The sequence below is a fragment of the Dermacentor albipictus genome, chromosome 5, assembly GCF_038994185.2.
Source record: "Dermacentor albipictus isolate Rhodes 1998 colony chromosome 5, USDA_Dalb.pri_finalv2, whole genome shotgun sequence".
NCBI classification, from domain to species: domain Eukaryota; kingdom Metazoa; phylum Arthropoda; class Arachnida; order Ixodida; family Ixodidae; genus Dermacentor; species Dermacentor albipictus.
The window spans coordinates 158458852-158484434 of NC_091825.1; the positions used below are offsets into that span (position 1 = coordinate 158458852).

At 46.3% G+C, this 25583-nt stretch overlaps 1 protein-coding gene and 1 long non-coding RNA gene across 7 annotated transcripts in view; one reads left to right on the top strand and one right to left on the bottom strand.

The window, feature by feature from the left end:
- The window catches only part of LOC135916647 (uncharacterized), a 465480-nt gene that overhangs the window by 271647 nt on the left and 168250 nt on the right, over window positions 1–25583 (top strand). The gene's annotated exons all lie outside the window — the stretch shown is intronic.
- The window catches only part of LOC135916641 (MFS-type transporter SLC18B1-like), a 69901-nt gene continuing 66655 nt past the window's right edge, over window positions 22338–25583 (bottom strand). Inside the window, exons 12-15 of the mRNA XM_065450062.2 lie at window positions 24888–24962; window positions 24429–24522; window positions 23762–23826; window positions 22338–22575 (exon numbers count right to left, since the gene is read on the bottom strand). Of these exons, the coding sequence (XP_065306134.1) occupies window positions 22524–22575; window positions 23762–23826; window positions 24429–24522; window positions 24888–24962 (286 nt within the window). The 3' untranslated portion in view covers window positions 22338–22523. The remainder of the gene's footprint in view (window positions 22576–23761; window positions 23827–24428; window positions 24523–24887; window positions 24963–25583) is intronic.

Genomic DNA, 25583 nt, shown 5'->3' on the forward strand with positions numbered 1-25583 from the left:
GCCGTTATCGGAACAGACAGTCCTTGAATGCCGCCCTATAGACTCGCCCAGTGCCTCCTCTATTTTTCTGTGCCTGGGAAATGGAGCGGAGAACCAAGGGAACCGGCCGTCGGCTCTAGTACGGCTTTTCGCCGCCACGCGCCGCCGCCGGAGTAGGATCATCGTCGCTCATTGAAACGCAGGGCGCGACTGTATACGCAGTTGTTAAATGGTTGAGCTTTCGACTGTATTCGCATTGTTTCAAGTACAAGCAAGACCTTTGTAAACACGAACCCTGAAGCACTTGTCGCTCTGGGCAACCAGCCTATTTTAGAGGCATGTGTCGTTCGCGGCTATTGCTGTTCGATGCGCTTGCGCGTCGCCTGCTGCGCCGATACGAGAGCGCGCGCCAGTTGAAATCCAATGCGTGGAAAAATGTTCTGTCGCCGTTATGTTCGCTTATATGAAAGTCGATATTTGAAAGCAGTGCTTGTCACCATATAATGGGAACGCTTGGGCGCTGAAAGAGCCCCTAACGTCAACTCGTGTAGCAGGCTGCACGCAAGCCGGGAGTTCACGCGCTAAATGGCACGTAATGTCGTGAGACTGCTCTACGGCAAGACGTGATGCCACGTTTCCTTCTTAAAGCTTTTGAGAATTACATTTGTTGCCACCGCAAGGAAGCCACAGCTGGCGTCAGAAAATGAGGAGCTGTGCCGTGTCATTTAGGAACTCAAAGCTGTTGAATCGTAACGATGCAAAAACAAACAAAAAGCGCGTTCTGCCGCGCGATTCTGCAACATATGAAGTTCTGCAGAACCTGCATGCAGACATTACTCCGCAAATAGGGAGGTTCATGTCTTCAATATCAATGAGTTGCGAGTCATGGCTCACATTGATTTTACCATTTCAATGGTGGGAATAAAAGCATTTATTGCGGAAGGAAGCTACCACATGTCATTGAAGCGTATGCCACTCTCACAGTTTCGCGTGCTTTCGCGAAAGGGGCTTTCTTACAAAATGTTTAACTGCGTCGTGCCTATCAGTAACATTGAAGGCGTAGTTGCAGAGGAGCGGCCTCAGGAAACGAACCGATATGAGGTTCATGAGCTTAAGCCTGTGCTCATTGCTGTCATTGCTCTTGCACTTTAGCAACTTTGAAGAACAAAGAGCTGGGACGGCGTACTCCACTAAGGTAGTCAATGGCTTCTGCAAGGTCTGGTGCTCCTGCAGTGCACGGTCAGCAAAATCTCTTAAACAGTCCAGGACAAAGAGAAGTTGGTCCGACGGGTAGAGCAGCCCACCTCGATCTTGGCTCCGAGTGAGCTGAAAGAGCGGCTGGTTGGTCACCGGCTTCGTACACAAAGTAACACAGTTCTCGCAGTCAATATGCTCGCCTACAACCCGTGCAATGAAGCCCCCCACATAGGCGGTAGCCGAAATCTGAAGCGATGACAGCTGCTGTGGCAAAATTGTGGTATTAAGTCTCTGCAATGCCAATCTTGCTCTCGAGAGCTGGGGCACTGCTTGCACAGTCGACGGCAGGGGAGGTATTGAAGCTGAAGCAGAAGTTGGTTGTGCAGAGGAATGTGCATCACACAGTATGTGTCCCGACATTGCACCACATTCTTTGTGGGCAATATTGGAGGCTGCATTCGACACAGCAATCCCGGTCTTCAGTAGTTTTTCGAGGCCTGACAGTGCAGCCCGAACGTCCAACATGTCGTTGCACCCGGATGACATTCGCAAACTTCCAAAGAGCGATTCAATTGGATCGCTGTTGAATTTTCGAGTGAGCACAAAAGAAAACCTCTCTTCTGTCAACAGATATCTGAAGCACGCCACTGTCGAATAGGTGGTTAACAGAATTGCTTCATACGTTTCGGCTGTGAGGAATTCACGAGCATGTCCAGATCTTTTCTTTAATGTCTCCAAGTACATAGGAAAAGTGACCTCAAGCCATTCAAGCCGCGGATCAGCACTGTCGTCAAATTGACGGCCATCCGAAAAATTGTGGCGTATGTGCTGCGTCGTGTTGCTGACATCGTGAAGCACGAACCACCGATAAACGTTCTTCATGAACGTAATTGTTGGGCCTGCGGCTGAAAATGACAGTGCACAAGTGTGTCCAGCCTGATCCTTGAGATGTTCCAAGGCAGCGGTTACACTTGGAGACATGAGCTGGACGGCTCTTGCCACGTTCATCTTTTCTATGTTGCTCGGATAAACATGCTTCCTGCTTAAAAACCGAACAGGCTTTACAGACAAGCCTTTCTGCAGTTGGTAGAGGTCTTTTATGTGTGAAGCAGAAATCTCACCTTTCGGGCCAAAGTCACGCGATAGAAACTGTGACCTCACGTTCTTCAGCACGTGGCACGGATCAAAGCTAATGAAAAGAATCCTGCTGCGGTCACAGGGGTGTTCAATCCGGTAGGTAAGCAGGCCATTTCCAAGCAGTTTCATGCAATTCACGTTCACTTTATGATTGTCCGTGACAAGGCGAACAATCCTAAACCCACAAGCTTCCACTTTTTGCATGACGAAAATCAGCAACTTGTGGAGTTGGGGGCCCGTTAGCCCTTTTGTAAAATAGTAGGCAACTGGAATCCGAAACTTTGTTGTCAGTCCACTGATGACAAAGCACAGGAGCGAATTGGCTAAGACAAGGTCACCGTTTTGCTCTTCCACCCCGATGTCTACTTGCCCAACAAAGCAGTCACGTTGCTTGTTGTATTGCAACTTCTGCTTTACCCTCATCTCGTCAACGATGAGCGAGCAGACCTTTGATTGCGGTTTGTCAAAGTTTTCGGCTTCACATATCAGCCGAGCTTCCACCAGTTTGCTGAAGCCGGTCTCACCACTTGTAGTTCCAATATAGTTGGTTAGGGTCTTTCGGTCTGGAAGCTTCAAAAGCATCTCCCCTCGAATATGTTCATAGGCTTTCGTTGATAAATGCCTCAGCACCACACAACGTCGAGTAGTTTCTTCAGACCAGGTAGGCCTTTTTTTTTGTAATTGGTAATTTGGTCCACGAGAAACAATGCTGAAGCCTCTTTCTCTGCTGCTCTTTCTCTAATGTAGGAAACGTCTGCAGTCAAAGAGTCCTCCTGCAGTTTCTTGAGCTCCTCTTTGTACTTGTCAATTGTCTGATGTAGTCTCAGTATCTGGCTCCTCAGATCTCTTTTTTTTCTCTTCCATTTGGCCTTTTCGGTAGAGAGCAAAGCAGAGGCCGAATGGCTGTCGATCTGGACACTTTTGTCGCATGAGGCAGCCTGGTCAGCCCTGTGCACGCATTCATTCTGGCACTGTACACCATGATGGTCTCTTGTTTCGCAGGTAGCGCTTGTAGTATCCATCGGCTCCGATTCTTCAGCTTCGGGACCTGTTGTTGCCTGCGTTGCACATGACAGCGGTCGCGAGGCAGCATGGCTACTGGTGCAATCATTCGTTGACTGTTCGTTCACAGCACGGTCACGTTTAGTGATACTTGCCATGCTTCGTTTAATTGTTGCCTTCGGCTGCAAACGTGAAGGGTAGTCTGCAAAGACGGACGGAACTGCATCCTTCTTGAGCCGCCGTTTTTTTCCTTCTATGAAGTCTTCTGTTCTGAAATGGCGGCTGCATACTCTAGTGTAGTTTGAAGTTGTATTAGGCGACCAATCACCCCGCCTAATTACTGCAAGCCACCTCTCTCGTATACCAGCGGCAGCTGGTATTTCGTGGAACGACAGCCCGACAGTCTTTTTCTTTCCGTTCGATTTGCACAATGGTACGCAACAGTAAGACATGCTGAGGCATAGGGAACACGTGCTTGCAAAATCCTGAAAGAAGAACAATACGAATTCAAAGTTTCGCAGTGTTAGCGCGGCCGGACAGGCTGCATGTGCAACACGTGCGTGCAAAAGCCTGAGAAAAAAGAAAACGGATACTATGAAATACGAATGCAAGTTTCGCATTGTCAGCGCGACCGGACAGAGTGCATGCAGAATACGTACCTGCAAAAGCCTGAGAAAAATCGGAAATGCAATCAAACGCGGATGCAAACACGAATTCGTCTGCTTCGTACTGCGCGCGGCCCGTCAGCGCCAGCTTATCCTACTCACACAGCGCCGCCACGCGGCGGCGGCGACGCGGGCGCCCGACGGCCTGGGGAGAGCGTTCGCCCAGGCACTGAAAAAATAGAGGAGGCACTGACTCGCCACACCACAATGCCGTGAAGGCATTTTTGAAATTTTTCCCTTCGAGTGACCTATTGGAGAGACTAAAGGGGGTTAACCGAGGGGCCCGATATCTATTAGTCATATCATAAGAAGCCAAGAAACACTGACACCAAGAACAACATAGGGTAAATTACTTGTGCTTAATAAATGAAATGAAGAAACGATAAATTATAGGAAATTAAAGTCCACTTTAATTTCCAAATGTACCACAAATGTCACTCGCCTCCGGGCATAGATCGACCTTTATGGATAGTATTTCTGGATAATAAGGCAGCATACGACAACGTACACAACAATTGCTAGTTGGAATCGGTTGGCGCAGGACAGGGGTAATTGGAGATCGCAGGGAGAGGCCTTCGTCCTGAAGGGGACATAAAACAGACTGATGATGATGATAATGATGACGATTCTCAATCACGAAGACATACATAAAGATTTCGTCGAGCTGCTGAGGGAGACATATAGAGGATACCGGGCACAATTTCTACAGGAAGGTCGAAAATATAATGAAGTGCAAATTCATCAAGTACTAAAGCAAAGATATCCTTTGTCTCCATTGATGTTCAGACTTTATGTTAAGCTCTTAGAAAGACTTCTGGAAAACAATGAATTAGGGTTTGATTTATCACACATGCGTAATGGACAAATAGTGCAACAGGAGGTCCTTAGACTGATGCATGTGGACAACGTAGGGCTACTAGGTGACAATGCTAGATATGTGCAGACATTTGCGAATATGTGCGGAAACGCAGCCACAAATCTAGGCTTTAAGTTTAGCCCAAAATATCGACAATAATAAACGAGTTTTGCGCCAAGACCACACACGCAAAAGAAAGGAGAGAACACGGACGCTTACTTCAAATGTTTTACACCGGTAGAAGTGAGTGCCTTGATTGGCTCATTGATGCCCTCAAGGGGTCACGTGAAACGTATTTGCCAGATTTGGCGATCCTAACTGTGGCAGCAAGTTCGTTTACAGATTGGCTACGTGTTACCTGTTGCGCCCAGTACCACGAATGGATTGCCCAAAGAAGGTTTCATCGCCTTAGAAGGGAAGAGGCCCGTATCACAAGAGATCTGGTGGAACTGGAATTTGAAATCAATCCTTAGGGCTATTGGAAAGTCGAAGACACCGGAACATGGAAATGGAAGTCTCATAGTTATGGGTGGCGCCTCTGTTCCCTCCAACATTTCAAGTATACTTCAGAAAGGCCCTAAGTTTGGACTTCAGCCAAGTGTGCCTCCCCACGAACTGATGGCCCTCAACAGGACTGTGGCCAAAAAGGCACCATAAGAAGATCGAGAGCGTTGCCTACTGGTCGGAATTAACTGTTTAGCCAAGTGTGTCACACGAAAATAACAGAACTGTTCGAAGGCCGTTTACGGTATGTTGTGAAGTTCTTCAAGAATAATGAACTTTGTCTCTTGCAGGCAGATAAGGTAGGCGGCTTCGTCGTTTTGCCTAGAACAATGTATAATGATAAGGCCTGTGAAAAAAGGTCAAACTAGAATTAAGTGTAATGCTATTGCTCTTTCGAAACGTCTAAATATGCAAAGAATAGCTGCGGATATAACTGACTGCAGCAAAATGTTTTCTTCAGTGTTCAAACAAACGAACCTGAAACTCCATATCGCATGATTTTAAGTGAAGGTGGGAACCGGCAGCACATCGTGAGTAGGTTCCTGCAGATGAGTATGAATAGCCTTTCCTTGCGAAAAGTTCCGGGGATGTAGCCCAGTTTTTTTCGCAGAGAATAGTGACATAGGTTAGGTTCTTTCAGTTGACGTGGAAGAGCTATTCTATTCAGTGCCGCATTTTGAGCTATTTGCCTCTGTAAAAGCTTTCATAGACGAAAGACGCCCTGTAGCTTTCCAAAAAACCGCTTGTAACACTCTAGATAACTAGCAAAGGAAAGGCACTTGCATCGGCTCTTGCATAGCCCCTATACTTCGCAATATCTTTTTATTATTCATCGATCGTTCTTTACACAATCGTTTTAATCATTTTAATAATGACAAAGTCCTTAAGGTGTTTAGTTACATGGACGACTTCTTGATATTTAAAAAAAGCAAAGGGCTGTTACAATGGGGCAAAGGTAAACTGTTTTAAATGAATCTAAGAAACTCCGTAAAGGGCTATCGTTTGCCAATGAACTGCCCGTTAATGGCATGCTTCAGTTTTTAGATTCATGGTTAAAGTTTGTAGATGGGCATATTTGCTGGGCTTATTCCTCTTGTGCGGAAAAAGGACTCACACCGTATAATTCCGCCCACTCCAAAGTGGTATAAAGAAGCATCACAAACCTTTGCCTGTAGTCGAATCACCTTGTCCTGTTTGTATTCCTTCTTGTGTGCCGTCACTATTGGCGCTTCACCTATTGAAAGCTATGCACCAACTAGCCCCACAACGTATTTTACTGTAGTCGTAACTCCGGAAGTCGTATGTGCATGAAATTTATTTATTTACTTATTTATTTATTTATTTAGAAAACACCTTACAGGCCCTTTCGGGCATTGAGTAAGGGGTAAATGTAACAATGAGCTGTTGAGTACAATGGAAACAACTAAAAAAATAAATGTAACACAACTGTACAGTGGCTGCACTAAAAAAACAAGACAAAGTACGGAATGCTCAAGCGCAACAGCGAAATAAGAGGAAGGAGATTAAGTAAAAAGCGCGTACAGGCGTTCACGAAAGATTATACGATCAGTTATCGAGGCGATTTCATCGGCAAGACCATTCCAGCGGCATATGGGATGAGGTACAGCAGATAAATTGAAAGCAGTAGTTTTACCGAAAATGCGCTTGAAACTGAAATGATTACGTAATATTGAGGACGTACGGGGGGACGGGTTTCGAGGTCTAATATGCATGGCTTATCGGAATGAACATTTGTGAATTAGACAGAGCAAAGCAACATTGCGGCGGATGTCTAGGGGCTGTAAAGAAATGTCGAGCTTGATCAGCGTTGTACTGGAGTTCCAATCAAAATTCCCAATGATATATCGGGCAGCTCTGTTCATGATGCGTTCCATCATGGTTATTAAATATTCTTGTAATGGTGACCATACAGTGGATGCAAATTCTAATTGCGGGTGTACGAGCGTAAGGCATTCTAATTTACGCACGTCAGCAGAAGAATTTTGCAAGTTGCGCCTCAGAAAGCCAAGCGTTTTACATGCAGTTGTGCAAATCGTAGTAATATGCGAAGACCAAGAAAGGTTACTACTGAGGTATACACCAAGGTATTTGTAGGTAGCGGTACGTGACAGAGTCGTGTTATTTAAGGTGTATGTGAATATGGAGCTAGTGCGCTTGCATGAGAACGATATAATTGTTACAATTGGAAGGGGTAATAGATATTTTTTGTGTGTTACACCAGTCGGTAATAATGTGAAGGTAATGCTGCAAGGTGGTATGATCGTTAATGAAATTAACCGCTCGGTAAACAACGCAATCGTCGGCAAACAGTCGTATGCAGGAGAAAATGTTTGAAGGTAGATCGTTAATAAATATTAGGAAAAGTAGAAATGCAAGCTAGCATTGACGACCAATTAGACGGGCTGGTAGCTGATTTCCCTTAGTTGGACTTGGTCCCTGGGGCAGAAACGCTTCTGAAGAAGATAAAAGCTGGTGCCAGCAGAAAAAATCGGTCGGCAAAGAGTGGCCTGTACCGGTTCCCTGCATCCACAGGGCCTCGCACTGCCTGAAAAAATGTGGCTAACCTGTACAACGTACTGGTAGTGTTTCAAGCTCCCAAAAAGCTAGCCCACTTAGCCAACGCATAACTTCCGAAGACTTTAAAAGGTTGGCTGTCAGAAAATGCATGCCCAGCGTTTCTTAAAGTGTGCCACAAAAGGTCGTTTATGAATTTCCCCTGCCCTGCGGAAAAAAAGCTAAATCGGACAGACGGGGCGTTGTGTGAATGGCCGACTTAGGAAACATGCAAAAGATGTAGAAAATCATGATGGTGAATGGCTAGTCGAACACTGTAGGGCTTGCACCGATTGTATTGCACGGCTTCGATATGTAAGGGTTTTGGGTAGAGGCAGGCAACAAATGGCACGTGCAGCTTTGGAAGTTTCTTACGTTACAAAAGTAGGTCCGAATTGTGTCAGTGACACATCTGTTTTCTTGTACGAGGCCGAGCAGAAATTTCTTCATGCTTTCTCAGATAATGTTTTTACCCGAATCTACTTGATGCCTTGTACGCATGCGCACGTGCTCGAATCTGGGAGGGTTATATATGTACGATGCTTTTACATTCATTAAACAGTTGAAGCGACAGCGCGTGTTGTCTCCTTTCTTGTGTGTGTGGTCTTGGCGCAAAACTCGTTTATTATGTCGGATAACCAACTAGTCCAGCAGTTCCCTCTTCTAAATCGGGAATTATGATATTTAATTAAGAGACGAGTAATTACGTGGTGTCAACAGCAAGTCGTACCTATAGTCAAGCAATACAAATACCTCGGCGTATACACGAAAGAAGGAAATATTTACTCAAGCACCCACCAAGATAATCTGAAAACAATAAGGGAAGCGGAATGCAGCAGAGCATGGAGCACTTAGGGGCCAAAATAAATATTAGGTGGTACGTGATTCTCAAATGGAGAATCGGTGCCAGCGCCGACGTTCTCAATTTTGTGCTTAAGATAGGATATCTTGTCGGGGCTCGAAATTAACCAAAGATCGGTAGGTCGGTTGACTTTGGGTAACCAGGACAAAACTACTAATGCGGCAGTGCAGGATTGCGTCGGTTGGGCCTCTTATGAAGTTGAAGGAGCGCAGAGCAAAATTATGTTTGTAGAGAGACTCAGGAACATGGACCAAATTAATGGGCAGCTAAAGTACACAAGTATCTGTTTCTGAAAAGCGTTCACACAGAATGGAGGAAGAACTCAAGAATTTTGGCAACCAAGTACACGGCAATTAAAAGTGCAAAGAGAGAACCAGGAGTCACCAGAAAGAAAGCGAGAGAAACAGATATAGTGAATTGAGTGCAAAGAATGGAAACAAAAAGGACCATGGAGATTTACAACAATATGAAGAAAGAAATTAGAAGCAAAATCTGTACCATAACACGCAGGGAAGTTCCTTGCTATGTGAGCCTCAAGCTGGTTGCCTAAAGCCAAACATACAGGAGCAAATATTCGCAACTAGATGAGGCACGTGTATGCTGCAGCAAAGATCCAAAGACCGCTCAGTAGATCCTAATGGAATACGAAATTATCAACCCAGTGAGATCCTTAGTGAAGGTACACCTTTCAGAAGCACTTGGATTGAAAGTGGACGGAAGCATCAACCGATCAGCAGTCGAGATCAAGCATAGACACCTGGAGTATTGGTGGAAAGAAAGCAGAGAAGAGAGCGATACGTACGGATCCGTGACAGGCATAGGTAGCGGTACAAGTTAAATAGAGACTTTTTGAGGCAGACAAAAAGGATGAAAGATCTTTGCGAAAAGGCTAGCAGGACACACATGTGCGTACCAGAGTAACTCAAGCAGGCTAGATGTCTAATTTTCACCACTCTGTTTCGAAGGGATGCCTATAAGTCATCATCATAACCATCAGATAGTTAGGCCATTAGGCAAAATAAGAACAAGAGCTTGGTGGCGCAACCTGCCAGCCCGTTTTAACGGGGACGTTTGTAGCATTCATCTATCCATTCATTCGCGGGAGCGGCGAATGGATGGCCAGCCGGGCGGCTGAAAGGAGGAGGAGGAATGAACGTTTATTGTAAGAAATAGCGAGAAAGTGTTCTTTCTTCGCCCTAGGTAGGCGGCTCTGTTAGTCCAGAAAGCCGTTGGCTAATGCCGCAGCCCGGGCCCGGTCCATCAGACTTCGCTGATCTTCCAGGCTCTGTGCCTTTAACATTGCCTCCAACGTTTCTTCGATCGCTTGTAGCGGTTCTGAAGCATCATCTTGACTGTTTTTCTCGCGGTGTGGGCACACCAATACCATGTGTAGGAGTGTGTCTGGTACGTCACAATACCGGCATAGATATGAGAATTTGGTGGGGTACATTCGGTGCATGATAATTTCCTGTACATACGTATTCGTTTGTAGTCTGCGGAGGGCGGTGCCTTCTTCCTTGCCTAATTTTGGATGAGGTGGAGGATATTTCCTTCCTTCCAGTCGGTAATGTTGCAATATTACGGCGTAGTTGATGGGAATGACCTCCACCCTCGTCGCTTTCCGGAGACCGTGCGGCAGGAATGCCCGGCTGGTATGCTCTCGGGCGACAGCATGTGCTGCTTCGTTTTCTGCCAGGTGTTGCCCGTTTTCGCCAGGTGATGCGACGTAGGTTTCGGGTAGTTCTTGGCGTCTTGCTATTTCTTTTAGAATCTTCACTGCTGTGGCAGAAATTCGGTCTTTTTGTAAGTTTCTACATGCCGTTTGCGAGTCGCTCAAGATGATTGCTGTGTTTTTGCATGTGGCGATGCCGAGGACGATGGCCATTTCCTCCGCCGTTTCTGGATTTCTGGCAGGTATATTGGCAGCGATTAGCTGCTTCCCTTGGTTGTTGGTCACGGTAATTGCGTATGTTCTTCTACCTTGGTATTGTCACGTGGTAGTGACGTTAAGGAACACAGTAGCAGTACTGTGAAAGACAAAACCAGCTTTTATTGGGCGAACCTGTGCCCACAAAACAGGCTACACTTAAAGCACAACGACAGCGGCGAACACAGTCGGCGATCGTCGAAAATCTGATCAGCGGGTCAAGCGCGTCGGCTTTTATACAGTAGTCGTCGAATTTTCCAGACTAATCGTCGGGACCCGCATGCCTTCCACAAAGTTCTACACCATGCGCGTCAGGCGAATAAATCAGATAACACAAGGTTCGGCGACAACAGATTGCGGATAGAAGCATCGATAACTTTCCAGAAACTTCGGATACATGCATTTTCCAGACTAATCGTCGGGACCCGCATGCCTTCCACAAAGCTCTACACCATGCGCGTCAGGCGAATAAATCAGATAACACAAGGTTCGGCGACAACATACTGCGGATAGAAGCATCGGTAACTTTCCAGAAACTTCGGATACATGCAAGCGCGTCCCGCTCTGTGCGATAAGATTTGTTAGGCGGCGAAACGTGGTCGCCCGATAAATATAAGTACACGTGTCAGTATTTTGCCGCATCTGTGTATCTTGTGTTGGGGTTCTTTGAGTATTTCTTGCTAAGCGCTTTAACTCTTGCTTGTCTTGTGTCTTTGTGGTTTGTTGCATGCATGTTGCAAGGTATTGGAGCAACTGAGATATAGTCACGACGAAGTGGTGGCAATCGCGCTTTCACGTCTGAGTCTGTTATGAAGTTATTGCTGTATGCGACCTTGCGAAGTACTGCTCTGCCTGTTTGAGCCAGCTTAAGGTGTTCCAGCTGGCTGGCTCTTTGCGCTTCGCTCATTTCTTCCCAGGTGTTATGGAGGCCAAGTTTGAGTAGTGTCGTGGTTGAGGTCGTACTGGGGAGTCCTAGTGCGCTCTTGATTGCTTTTCTGATGATGATGTTGAGTTTTTCAATTTCAGCTTTCTTGAGGAGTAGATACGGGGTGGCATATGTGATCCGGCTTATAAGGAGTGTTTGGATTAACTGGACGGTTTCTTACTCTTTAAGTCCTCTTCTTTGGGTGGTTATACGCCGAATGAGATGGGTTACTTGTGTTAGGGTTTTCTGAAGCTTCGGAAGTGTAGCTGCCCCTGAACCGTCTTTATGTATTGTGAGGCCAAGGACGCGGAGGGAGCCAACTTGAGGGATCTCGATTCCATTGAGTCTGACGTTGGGATCTGGAGCGACGTAGGCTGGTGGTCTTCCCCGGGTCCTTGCCTTGAGTATAAGTAGCTCCGATTTTTCGGGGGCGCAATAGAGACCGCATTTTGAGGGGTACTATTCTATCTGATCGATTGCCTCTTGGAGGGTAGTTTGCTGTTGGCCGGTTGTGGACGCTTTTGTCCATAACGTTATATCGTCGGCGTATATTGCACGGCCTAAGTCTTCGATGCCATCGAGTTGTTGTGCGGGCTTAATCACTGCGAGATTGAACAGCAATGGTGAAATGACTGACCCTTGTGGAGTTCCTTTGTTAAGCATTTCGAACTTGTCGCTTCGGATATTGCAGATACCCACCGTAGCCGTGCGATCTTTGAGAAAGTCGTGTACGTATTGGTAGGTCCGGATTTTTGGAGGTTTGCTTCATGCTTCATGTCATCGAAGGCTTCTTTTACATCTATTGTTAAAATAGAGAACTTTTTGTGGCGTTCGAAGCGGTCCAAGAGGTCTTCCTTGAGCTGTAGTAGTATATCTTGTGCTGAGAGGAGCTGTCGGAAGCCAAACATTGTGTCGGGCATGAGTCCTGAGTCTTCGAGGTATGTGGTGAGGCGATCGTGAACCATGTGTTCGAGAAGCTTTCCAGCGCAGGAAGTGAGGTAGATGGGCCCTAGGTTGCTGATTTGTAGTGGCTTGTTGTGTTTTGGGATCATAATGACTTTTGCGTGCTTCCATTCTGCCGGGAGCACACATTTTTTCCCAGCAGTCATTCATATGGTCAAGGAGTCCATTTAGGGCCTTGTCTGGGAGGTTTCGTAGGATCTTGTTGGTCACCTTGTCATTTCCTGGCGATGTGTTACGGGTCAATTTGGCAAGGGTGGCATGGAGTTCAGGAAGCGTGAAAGCGCTGTCGAGGGTGAGATTTGGTTCGCCTTTGTACGGTCGGGAATCAGTAACCTTGGGCGCATTGTCTTCGATAAGCTTACGCTTGATTTCTTCCAGAATTTGTTGGTCTGTTGCTGGATGGGAGTTAATGATTATCTTGAGGTCATGTCTTTGCTGGGTCTTGGTCCTCGTGGTAGCTAGAAGGGCTCGATGTATACGCCAGGTCTTCGTGCTGAATGTGCTTTGGAGTTGGTCGCACAGCTTATGCCAGTTCTGCCTGCTGAGTTGATCTCCGTATTCTTGTGCTTGCTTTGTTATGTGAGCGATCCGCCTCTGCAGTTTGCGGTTAAGTTTAATCTTTTTCCATCACCTCAGTAGTCCTCTCCTGGCATCCCAAAGATGTAGGAGGTGAGAGTCTACGGCCGGCGTGTTCATCGTGAGTTGGTTGACTTTAGTGTGCTTCTCCGCCGTCTTGACCACTGCTGTGAGATCTCTGAGATCCGGTGTGTGTATCATATTCCTGTATGCGCAGATTGGTGTAATAAGTTTCTTGGATAGCGATGATATCTGGTTGTTACAGTTTGGTCAGTTCTTGGAGGTTTGTTCTTCAATATTTTCGATGTTTTCTTCTATGTTATGTTCTTGGAAGGCCTTCTAATCCGTCAGCTTTGCCGTTCCGATTTTGCTCGGCTTCTTAGGGTGCAGGATTTCAAGCTGAAGGATGTGGTAGTCGCTGCCGAGATTTTCTTCCAGTCGGGTCCATTCTGCCTTGGATATTCCTATTGTAAAGGTGAGGTCGGGATTTGTATCTCTGGACATACTGTTGCCTATTCGAGTCGTTAGTTTAGGATCATTCCAGAGGGTGAGGTGATTTTGTTGCGGTGAATCGTGCACTCGCTCTCCTTTCTTGGTCGTGTGCTGGTAACCCCATGCTGTGTGGAGAGCATTAAAATCCCCCATTATTACGAGTTTATGGCCTTTAGATAGTTTTATGGCTTGCGTGATGAAGTTTACAAAGTCGCATAATGGATACCTGGGTGGGCTATATAAGCATAGTACGTATAGTCTTTTGTGTGTCTTCTTCTCAGGTAGCACTTCCACTAGGGTGTGTTCCACGGTTGTTCCCTGCATTGTGTTATCTTGCGTGGTGAGATATTTCTTCGTCAGGGTGGCTGTTCTCTGAGATCCGGTGTGTGTATCATATTCCTGTATGCGCAGATTGGTGTAATAAGTTTCTTGGATAGCGATGATATCTGGTTGTTACAGTTTGGTCAGTTCTTGGAGGTTTGTTCTTTTGGTTTGGATAGAGCGGCAGTTCCATTGCCACAGCTTCATTGGGAGTTGTTGTAATCTCTTCTTGGTATTGCTCGCCATCTTGTTAGATATCGTTCTCTTCGCCCTGGGCCATGGATTCCGGTCTGGCTACATTGTGGAGGTCTTTACGTACTTTCTTGCGAGCCGTGTCGGTGTTGTTGAGTAGCTTTCCTACTCTGGCTTTCGTTACGTGGTTCTGCCTGGCATAGGGCATGAAGTTGCTGAGTTCTTGGAGGGTAGCATGGATAGGGGCCAGCTGAGCGGTGATGTGTTGCTGGAGCTGTTGTGTTATCGCCTTTGCAAAAGTGGTCATCATCTCCTGTATCTGCTTCCGCACCTCCATTGTTACGATTTCCTTGATTCTTTCTTGAGTAAGGGGCGGTGGGATGTTTGGCATTCCTTGAGGTTTCGAGGCTTGATTTGCGGTGTTTTGTTCTTTGCCCCCTTTGTATGAGCTTGTCAATGAGGGCTTGCTGATTTTGTAGATTTGCGCGCAGGTCACATTCGGTTTCCGTGGGTTCTTGTGCTCGTGTGTTTCCCCCTGCAGCGTCTGCATACGTGACCCGCTTTTGTGGGTTGCGTGTACGGGATCCAGATCGTGATCTTGACAGGGGTCTATTGTTTGCTTGACCACTTGTTGATTTGGAGTCACTTCTGGACCTGCGTGGAGTGTCTAGTGAGGTACTGCTTGATTCGGATAGTGCCGGGAAGTCTGAGTCTTAATTTGAGTTCCATCTGCGTTGCTGCTCTTGGATATTGTTTTCCCTTTGCAGTCTGATCTTATACGCTGGTGGATTTGGCTTCAGTTTATGTCGGCACCCCTTCCCTGCTGTCTCATGGGGTTGTTGACAGATTTTACAACTGGGTTGGCAGTCTTGTTCTTCCGGTCGATTTTCCATCCCGCACATGTAGCGGAAGTTGATAACGAGTTTCGGGCAGATATCTTGCCGGTGCCCTAGTTATCCGCAGGCTCTGCAATATTGCATGGATTTCCTGTATGGTTTGCAGCGGTAGCCACAGCATTTATGTATGATGTTGTATGGGACGTGCGGTCCGTCGAAGTAGATGAGTGCTGTTGACGATCTTCCCAGCATGCGTGCTGCGAGAACCGTGTATCTTGCGGATACTCGTAGCCCCTGCAGTAGTTCTTCTTCGCTCGTGCCTGTCGGGATGTTGTAGATTACGCCTTTGCTGATGCCCTCTGGGGTCCTGACATGTGCTTTGACTTCGTAAATGGACCCTCCAAGCTGGATGCTGGTGATCTTGAGGAGCATGTCATACGCTATGTCTTTGTTTGGTGTACTAGTGATTATTATATTCTCGGCATGTTGCACTCGAATCCGGATGTTGTCGTAGAAGTCTTTTTGGGACAACTTGCTAGCTCAGCCGATGGCATGTGTCACTGCCACCAATGCCCATTTGGAGAGTTGTAATCCTGCCTTAGGTCTGTAGATGATCTTCGTGTCGTCCACAGGCAAAGGCGGAAGTCTCGGTTTTCTATAATGTGGCATGTTTTCCGCAAATCGTATTGTTGCTCCGGCTTGCTGCGTTCGTAGTTGGTCTGCTCCCTCGGCTGTGGGTTTTGTATGCACCTGAGTCTTCTTGCCTCTCCTCTCCCATGTGTGCCATTTTTCCTGGATGTTTATCGCCTTTCCGTTGCTCACGTCATACGTCCACTATGCTTCCAGTTGTTGCTGCTGCTGTATCGTCTCCATCGTCTCCACTTGCATTTCAATGCTGTTGTTTTCCTGGTTCAGTTCTCGTGCACTTGCTGCGTCGGATGCGTCAGTCATTGGTACTGTAGAAGGATCGACATTTGGGCGAGTTGGTACTGATTGAACATCTTGAAGGGGCAGCGCAAGAAGACGAAGACAGAAGGCAGGAATAGCTCACGACCGCTCACGGCCGAGAGGCGGCTCACGACCGCTCACGAGCCACGGGATACGCCCCGCGGGTCACGGGTCATGCGCGTTCGGCTGGCCGCTTAGCCTTGTAGGGTTAGCTCCGTTAGCGTGGCGTGAAGCCTTCAAACAGCAAAAAATGAGGGTACTTCCACGTACCGCTCATAAACTTGATATCCTTCGGTGCCACTTCCGTGCCGATTCCGCAGACGCAACAGTTTTCGATGAATAATAGCAGGTGTCCGGAAAATTGCCGAAATATGTGATTGAAAGAAAAAACATTTACTCGGCCGCCCGGCCCTGTGAAAGTGACTGCTCCCCATCTGATATGACCTGTACACACTATGCGTGATTCGACCGAACAAAAGAAAAATAGTTATTTCTGATTCTACGCCTTTTTGCCATTAGCCCTCTGCTATTGGTCAAGAGGTTTCGAGTTGCACCCACTTCACCTGTCTGTCACGCGACGCTACAAAACAGCGAAAAGTTACCGCATCAAAGTGAAGTGTACGCGTTAAAGATGCGCTATTACGCCGAACAAAACTGATTCTTTCTTTTTCTGAAAAGCGGGAGACTGCCCCATTCCGAAAGCAATAAAAGATGGCTGCCGCCGATCGCTCAGGCACTAGCTACTCGCACTTACTGGAGAGCTTGTGTTTATTTGCTTATAATAAAGCTTTTTGCGGGACCGTGCAATGTGTTTGAGTACTTTCAGCACGTTTACAACCTCGCTCTGCCAACTCTTCTTTCCTGAGGATCCATTTTAGCGCCATTATTAAGCTTCCGTTGCACACCACCGCGATTTTCGACCAGCCACTGCAAGGTAAGTAAGGGAAAACGGCCCAATCGCAGACGCCTACACCCCCTTTTTCATCTGGTTATCTATTTTTAGTGCGCTGGCTTGGCCCCATCGATACCCTCTCCACTTGAGTGTGCTCCTCGCCTCCTGGCAGCCGATTACAAATGAAAAAACGCTCAATGTAGGCAAGACTATCTTTTTTTAATTAAAGGAAAGTCACCTCTTATAAACTAGGAGAGCGTCTGGGGTGCGATCGGAGATGGTTGTTCGGCGCGTTCGTTCGGTTACCGGCGCGCGCGATTGGCCTACTCCGCGCCGACGTCGCCTGCCGCGGGGCGCCGCCCCGTTTTTGGTGACGTCTAAATGACGACACGCTGCTGTCAATCATCCGCCCACCGAGCATTTCGTCCGAACGCGACGGGAGTTGAGAAGTTTGGAGCGATCATGCGGCTTCGCATGGCGCGTCTGGTGGATTGGATTGGATTCAACAGGCGGCCATTTCGGATGCGGAATGGCACTAATGGCACGTTTGAATCCGATCCATAGTTTAATTCTAGAAAATGGCGCTTCCGTTGGAAACTTCGGTTGTTTCGCTGGCGTTTCTAGAGGAAGGAGGAGAGTGGGTGGGGTGCGAAACGCGTTTTAAGAAATGGCAGAAAGTGAATTTCGGCGTCGTTTTTGTTTCTCGAAACAAATAATTCGTTGGTTGTACAGAGAAATCGACAACATCATCGGTGCCAGCGTGCCACTGGGATGTTGTGGCTGCCTCTTGAAAAGTGCGCCACTCTTCCCGTCGCTTTTTTTTTCTTTTTCCTTATCGCTGTGCGCGACACCACCTAGGGATGACGCAAAGAACCTAATAGTTATAAATTGCAGTAGTCACACGTACTGCTATTTGAAAACTTGTTTGGGCTTGAGAAGAAAAAATATGTTTTTTTAGACAAAGATTTCATTCAATTGGAAGACGAGAAACATTTGGCTTTGTAGTATACTGTTTGCAAGCAGACGACAAACGACGGAGGTAAACTTCCGGGGAGGTGACCGCTTCCTGATTGGCTGCTCTCTCCGCCCCGCTGTCACAAATTTTGCATACTGCAATTTTGTGACGTTGCAGCAACTGAACAGAACGCGTATCGAACAAAATATCTGCGATCGCGCCCCTGGTTGGACAATTTAGGCAACGCTGCGGGTCACCGCCCGATGCTCGCGTCGAGGCGGTTACGCAGGTTTGACGTCAGGAGATTGGAATAAAAACATATTGGAATAGTTTTACGTTTTAGAGACCCAGGGAGCGACGCAACTACATTTTCGCATGTAAAAGAGGAAACCACTTAGCAACTGACTTCATTTGTGTTCTGACAGTGCTATGGAAAGGCCGCGCATAGTTGGGACTCCCGAAGAGCCGCGTGAACACGATGAATGGCATCGTGCTCAGGCTAGGCAGAACGCAGTGGTTGCTGCCTAGTGTAAGCCACGCGCAGTCAGTACGGCTGAAGAGCAGCGGGAATACGATGAGCGACGAAACGAACGTCAGTATGCACAATGGCATCGTTCTCAGGCTCGGCAAGACCCATTTCAAGGCTACGTCACATTGGTCTATCGGATCAGGTTATACTATATAAAGCTGGAATCGCGAGCGAAAAACGCGACGGGCGGCAAACGCCCGCGTTGCCGCCGACGCGCGAGCACCCGTACAAAAAAAAAGGAGCGGCGCATTCGCGCCGCGCACGGAGGAAGGAAACTAAGGAGAGGCCCTACCCCCTCCGCGCGCTAGGAGAAAAGTGTGGCGGAAATGACGTATAGGTTCTCATTTTTTTGGCTGCTTTTTTATTTTTTTGCTGCATGCCACGCCTTTTGGGCCACAATGGCAGCGTTGTTCTGATTTTTTGAGCGCTCACACGTGTTGCTCTGGTAGGTTTCGTGCCGTGGCAAAGGCGCTGTGTGGGCGGGTTTGCGTTAGTCATCGTGTCTTGTTGCGCTGTGTTACCTGCACCGTGCTCTGCCGGATGTTGCGCGAGCGCACGCGCTCCGCGCGCGAAACCACGCGCAGCGCGGCGTGGTTTCGCGAAAGATGTAAACAAGAGAGGAGGGTGGCACAAAAGGCGGAGCATCGCCATGAGCAACGCCAACTTCCGGCTTCACTTTTGCTTTACAAAGAGTGACGTCAGGGCCTCTCCTTAGTTTCCTTCCTCCGTGGCGCCGCGTTTTCCGGGTTGCCAGACAGCATAACTCTCAACGACATGCATTGTCTCGGTTACCGCATATATAATATGCCCTTAAACTTACAGAACACTGCAATAAAAATAATCTGAGTGTAATTAGAAAGCGACATTCTTTTCCAAAGTGCATTTATCAAGCTAAATTTCAAGCAGCAATATTGTGTGCGAAACTGCGACTATGTACCTTCCGCATGCTGAGGAGCCGCTGCTTGTTTACAACTTCACATATCAAAAGGAGGGTCGGCCGCTTACTACCGAGCAGAAGAGGCGATTGCTACTATTAAGGGGGATGCTGATACTGAATCAAGAAAAAATGCAGGTCAGGAGGTACATGTGGGTGCTGCCTGCCTGGTTGAAAAGAGAGCGAGGACCATACACTCGTAATATTATTAGCAAATTGTCTGGCCAGTATTAGCGATGAGACGCGACGCTTCTCCACTTAAGTTATTAGGGCCTCGTTGAAGGTTGCTTTGTTCATTTTAGGTGAACACGATGCGCGAACCAACACGATGCGCGAACGAAATCACGGTAGCGCATGTTTTCCTCGACGCGCGCGCCAGTTCTGCCGAGAAAAAAAAAAATCCGCCAAGGAGGTTCCATCGAGATGCGCAGAGAGTAGGGCCATCTGGTGGCAAAAGAAGAACCAAAATGCCACGTGACCAAATGCCACGTGACTTACCTGAACTCTGATTGGTGGACGCGCGCGCGGGACGCGTTTTTTTCTACTCCGAGCAGCAGCACGCGGCGGCGCGATTTCGTGATGGATCCTGCTGGGCACGCGTCAAAATGACGTGCGCGTCCCACCATTCGCGCGTCAATCGCGCCTGAAATCGCGCCATGCGGTTCCGCCTTAAATCTTCGCTGGCCATCCACTTTCAGAGCGTGGATTTCAGCCCTCCCCCTCCTTTATTTTTCTACAGGCAGCCACGTTGGGCCTCAAATAGCAAGGCACGGCCCTTGGTGTTGTCGCGCAGATTTTCTTTTCTGAATTCTTTCTGGCCATATTTCTAAATCTTCATTTGCATCTTACACTTACGTAAGGTTTGGATAGTAAAATTGTTCTTGCGAGCAACTTACTTTCGTCGCTGGAAAACGTTACGTTCGTTATCCGCAGCACTATTTCTTGGCATGCAATAAATATGATTTACGGCTAATGACTCCCATCTACTACGAAGGCTCGGATATGCTGATAACGTGAACACCCTTCGTTATTTGTAACATTTCCTTACTGTAGCGAAAATCCAGTGCTCATAGTTCATTTTTAACAATTTGGATACACGGTTATAGGGCATAACATTAATCGAGCGCCGAAAGGAGATACACTGAACTGTCGACACTGCCACCTTAATAAAGTACAAATATACGCAGTTTGTACAGGAAAATTGTTGCCATATTTTGGCATTTACTTGGTTTTAATGTCTCCTGCACAATTAATGATGCCATGGTACTAGAAAATATTGTAAAGAAAATGCAAACAGAGGCGTCAATTCAAGGCTGAATGGTCGTGATGGTTTTCTGTCGAAAGCTGATGTCATCGGTCCATTCTCAAAATGCTCAGTCGCCTTCTTAACAGCTATCTGCAGTGAAGGCCGGTGTCAGTGCGATGTCAGAAGCCGGATTGTTTTTGTCTAGCTACGTCAAGTTTAAAAAACGGATTCATAAAGGAAACATTAATAGTATGTCGACTGAACTATTCTATTTAACGACGCTGACAGAGACTTCACCACACTAAAATCTGTGCCAGCGAGACCTTAACCATTTGCCGCGAGACTTTGAGGTTCTCTGCATGCAGTAAAGAATAACGGTGAAGTTGTCGGGAACGCAGAGGAAGCTCCAGCATTACGATGTATCGGTTTTTCGATGTTTGAGCCTCTGTGCGACCTGCTGACAATCCCAGCAGCGAGCTTACATTGCTCACCCTTCACCTTACTCATGGTGAACAAATAGGTCAAAGAATGCTTTTCTCCCGTCAAGAAAGTGGCAGTTCTTTCCCAAAGACGAAGCATTAATAGGCATAGCAAAGTATTAGACAACTACACAAGGAACTAAGGTCCGTAGTTTCATAGGCTGCATAAATTTCAGTAAGCATTTGCTAACGAATACATTAGCGGGCATGGTTTGAATCACGCACGGGTAAATATGAACAGATCTCTCTTGATGACCGCGAACACTCGTTGTCTACGAGGGAGAATTGTTCACCTTGAACATGAAGACGTTTTGGCTCCCACACGGGAGCCAAAACGCATTTTGATTTTTCCCTCATTGTTTTTTTTTTCTCGGTCGATGTTCCCTTTTATCATCGCGCCTTTTCTCAACCAGACAGGATCCCGTCAAACTTTGCGTTGTATCAAATAAAGTAGAATAATGTAATCGACAGTCGTCTAGACTGAGTTGTTCCAACAATTTTTTGTTTCGCAGGACGCCGATTCGGGACCTATAAATCAGCCTTTCCATCCGTATATTGCTTTTATGTTATTTCTAAGTTCGCCAATGCTCTACTGCCGTTGAAAGTAACCTGGTCGGTGTTATAGGATATTAATGTAGGAATTGGCTTCATTTCTTGAGGTGTCCCGCTAAATTCAGTTTTTTTTTTGGCGTGACGCTTTTTATGTAATTCATTGCAAGACATATTACTGTTTCGTCTTTTTAGCTTTAGAGGTGTTGCTCGAATACTGTGTTAATCTGGCAAGTGATATGTCACTTTTTATTTTGTAACTTTACTGGCATAATTCATGTGGAACTTTATTCTTTATTAATGTAATTATAGCCGCTTGTGCAGGCTGAAAGAAAGTACCAAATTTACTCAGCCAAATGAAAAAAGGCAAAGGGAAGCAGGTTTGAGTTAAGGACAGCCACAATGGCGAAATCACATCGCTTATGCAGGAGCTCGAGCTGGCAGACCAATATTTTGCTTCTTTTTTGCATACTGTACTGGACTCGGAAGTGTAACACATTATGAAGGAGGCACACGTGATCATTATTAATACCTTTTTCTTTTACATGGAGGAGCAGGTATTGGCTAGCTATCATAATCAATATTGATTGTTGCGCACATTCAAGGTGACGTTAATGGTTGCAGAAACATTGGCAGTTTCAACTGCTGGAGTCAGAGCCGTTCTAGCGTGGAGGAGAACTATGAACTTAGTAAGCTTATTAGGAGTGGTATCCACTCGCTGTCATGCACATGCGACAGCGCGAACGCGTTTCACAAGGGTCCATTGAATCTCAAAAAGGCAAGGGCTTTTTTTGTAATATAACATTTATTTATGTAAAACATGCCTGCAGGCCACGTCGCAGAGCTTTAGCAAGTTCTCGAGAGAAAGACAGAGAGAGATAAAAACAACATTATTTCGTCAGGTGGGGGGAATTAGTTCATGGTGTCTTTAGGCGGGCCAGATGGCCTTCCGGCTCATCTAAAATGCTCATCTAAATGTGAACTCAGCCACGTACACATAATGTAGGCTCCCGATATAAGACGCGTGGCACCGTTCTGCAAGAGAGATTTACAGAATTCAGGCATCGCGAAGACAGCATTTTGTACGCATATTTAATTTTCCAGTTGCGTCTGATGAATTTATGCCCGCACTGGGAAGGTAAATCGATGACATGAGATCGAACACAATGCATATCACGCGCTATGCAACTTCAGGTACTACTTTTATGCCAGTGATCGACAGATACGTCTGTTATCTATATGTGAGAAGCAGGTGTGAGTATTTGTGCACCAAGGAAAGTGTTTTTAGTGCGCATATTGATGCGGAGAACTGAATAGCGTTATGGATGTCTTCGTGTCTTCCTTAGTTTATGGGTTTAGAGCACATTCGCGTGTTACGCTGACGCCATAAATGCAACGCACGGTGTTGTTTGCAAGCAACAACATAACCATCTCTTATTAAGGCCCACAGAAGCGCTACAAAACTATAAAAATGAGAATACTAAACCTGCCGGCTGTTACGCTCGAACTGCGACGCCTATTTCTACTCTGCTGTTATGTAGATGGCTGTTCTTTCTCATATAACTGTCCACTGTAACCTAGAAGCTACAGATTGAGACAGCGCTCTCGCTCTTGCCTAGAGGTTCCTTTGTTATGCTATCACAGACCAAATGCTTTCCTTAAGTAAAATCATGTTTCAGCTCTTCCTGACGGCAACTCTGTTTTATATCAGGAGTATACTTACGTAACACACCTGCGTAGTTCTTGATTAACTAGGAGAGGTAGACTCTTCCGCCGTAGTTTCGCCCATTTACTCTCATATCAAACAGGACATGTAGGTGTCTTTTTCACGTAAATGCACCCCGGACATGGTAGATGGCGCCTTGGGCAATCAATTGCTGTTCTATGTAGGAGTTGTTTGCGAACCGCGCTACCGATCTAGAAGATAGGGGAGTGCTGAAACGCCTACTGCGGCACCACGCAGCAAAGTTACTGCGTGGTGCCTGTTGTGGCATGTGGGCTGTCAGTAGCGACACTCCTGTCGACTCAGTGAGTATATATGCCCTGCCGATACAAAGGGTAACGCGCCCTTAGTAATTATTTCGGAGACGTTATTCTAGCTGAGTGCTCAGGCTTGTTTTCGATGATGGTATGGGGTAGACCACATTATAGAATGTTTTCAGGTGAACATAAATTACATGTGCTGCGTCAGCATGCAGATATCTGCGAATCAGTTGCTAACTTTGATTGTTTCTTTCTTCTGTTGCTGCATGATGACGCCAACCACTGGATGAGCGTAACTGGTGTCTGAAAGATCAAAATAAAAAAGAGTCACTACTACATGCTACATTCAGTATACACAAATGTCACAAGGTATAAAGTAGTGCTGGAACTGGAAAGAAATTGAGTATCTACCGTAAACATCGCATTCTTGATTTCGAACTCGAGCCACATAGTAAATACCATATATTTAACATCCTGGCATGGCATATCACAAAAGCAAAGACGATAGCACATCTGAGCTGTTTCTCTGTGAGTATGCCGTACGCTGCTTGGTGCACCAATATAATAGCATAAAACACAGTCGCACGTGGTTCTAGAAGGTTACAAATGCAGCCCTTACGTTTCGCTCATGTTGCTCTTAACAGTCTTCTTTGGCCATGTTACTGTAAACACCTGTTTACTGTTCACCTCAGTAAGCCATTTGAAAGCTAGATCTTGGAATTTCTGTATTCTACAGTCAGGTAGAGCTGCACCTTCGCAGATATTCTATTTATTAGGCATTAAGCAGCGGAAGTCTCTTTATCAGTGGACTTAATTGAATGCTTGAAAGGTATTGCGCCACGCAACACAAACACTATATGCATGGTTTACTCTTATTACAGAATAATAAAAACCACCACACTTACCCATATAACTAGAAGTCCAAACAAAAACATTGATCCTGATTTATAGCCAAATCTTTCAACAAGGTATCCGGCAATCGGAGGTGTCACTGTAGCCCTGAAATAGCGCAAGTGATCCTCACTACTTAAAATCTAAACAGACGTCGCACAAGAAACCATAGGTCTATAGCTGCTATCAATGTATTTTTATGGACTACGAACAACAATGTCGAATGAAAACCAGAGACAGTCACTGATCTAAATTGAAAATGATGATTACACCTTGTTTTACCAGCGATCTTGCTGCTTCATTAATATTTGTTGTTCAGCTTTATTGTCAGTGTTTCTACCATACAGAATGCACCTGCTGTACAGATTTTTGTAGGCTCTTGGTCCTGTTTATCGCAGTAGACACAATGCTCTTATAGATAACAAATCACGCTTGATAATGCAATACAGCAGAGCTGCTAAGAGAGAACTCACCCAAACACGAGACTTGTAATTACTATGGTGGAAATGAACGATGTTGTCTTTATGTCATCACAGTATCCTCTTGCCCTGCATGAGCCACATAGACCGATCAGCAGCAAAACACTGAACGCGATTAAAGGGTTTAGACTATCCCCTATTTTCACAAAGTGTCTTGTCTCGAAGCCTATTCTCTTCAGCGATCAGGGAGCCTAGATGCAAACGCTGTTTTCGTATGTAGGCTCGCCAACGCGATGATAATGTTTCTTGACATCCCCTTCGAAACTGGACAATGAGAAATAGTCACCTAGCCTGGTTGAACTAATAGGTCTTAATAAGTTTATCGCAGTCTTGCATTTTGCCTATCTCTTGTTGATCTTTTCTTTCTTCACTAAAACCTTCATATCTGTGTTGCGCACTTACCTGTGCTCCTAACAACTTCGGTTCTATCAATTTCTGCTCTGCGTATTTCCCATAAATATCCTCAGCGTCTCTTACTGAACGTCTCCTACTTATCTTGCCTGCAGACCAGCTAATGCTTCGACCTCTTCTGAATTCAAGCACCTCAGGAAGGTGGGCATTCCCTACGGGTATTGATGGGCGAATATTTTGGCATTCTATTACTATGTGCTGAGTCCTTCGGCGCCTTTGCTGCGGAAAATTGGACGAGCCAAAGCGCTTGTCGCATCCCTGCTTCACCTTGTCAAAGTT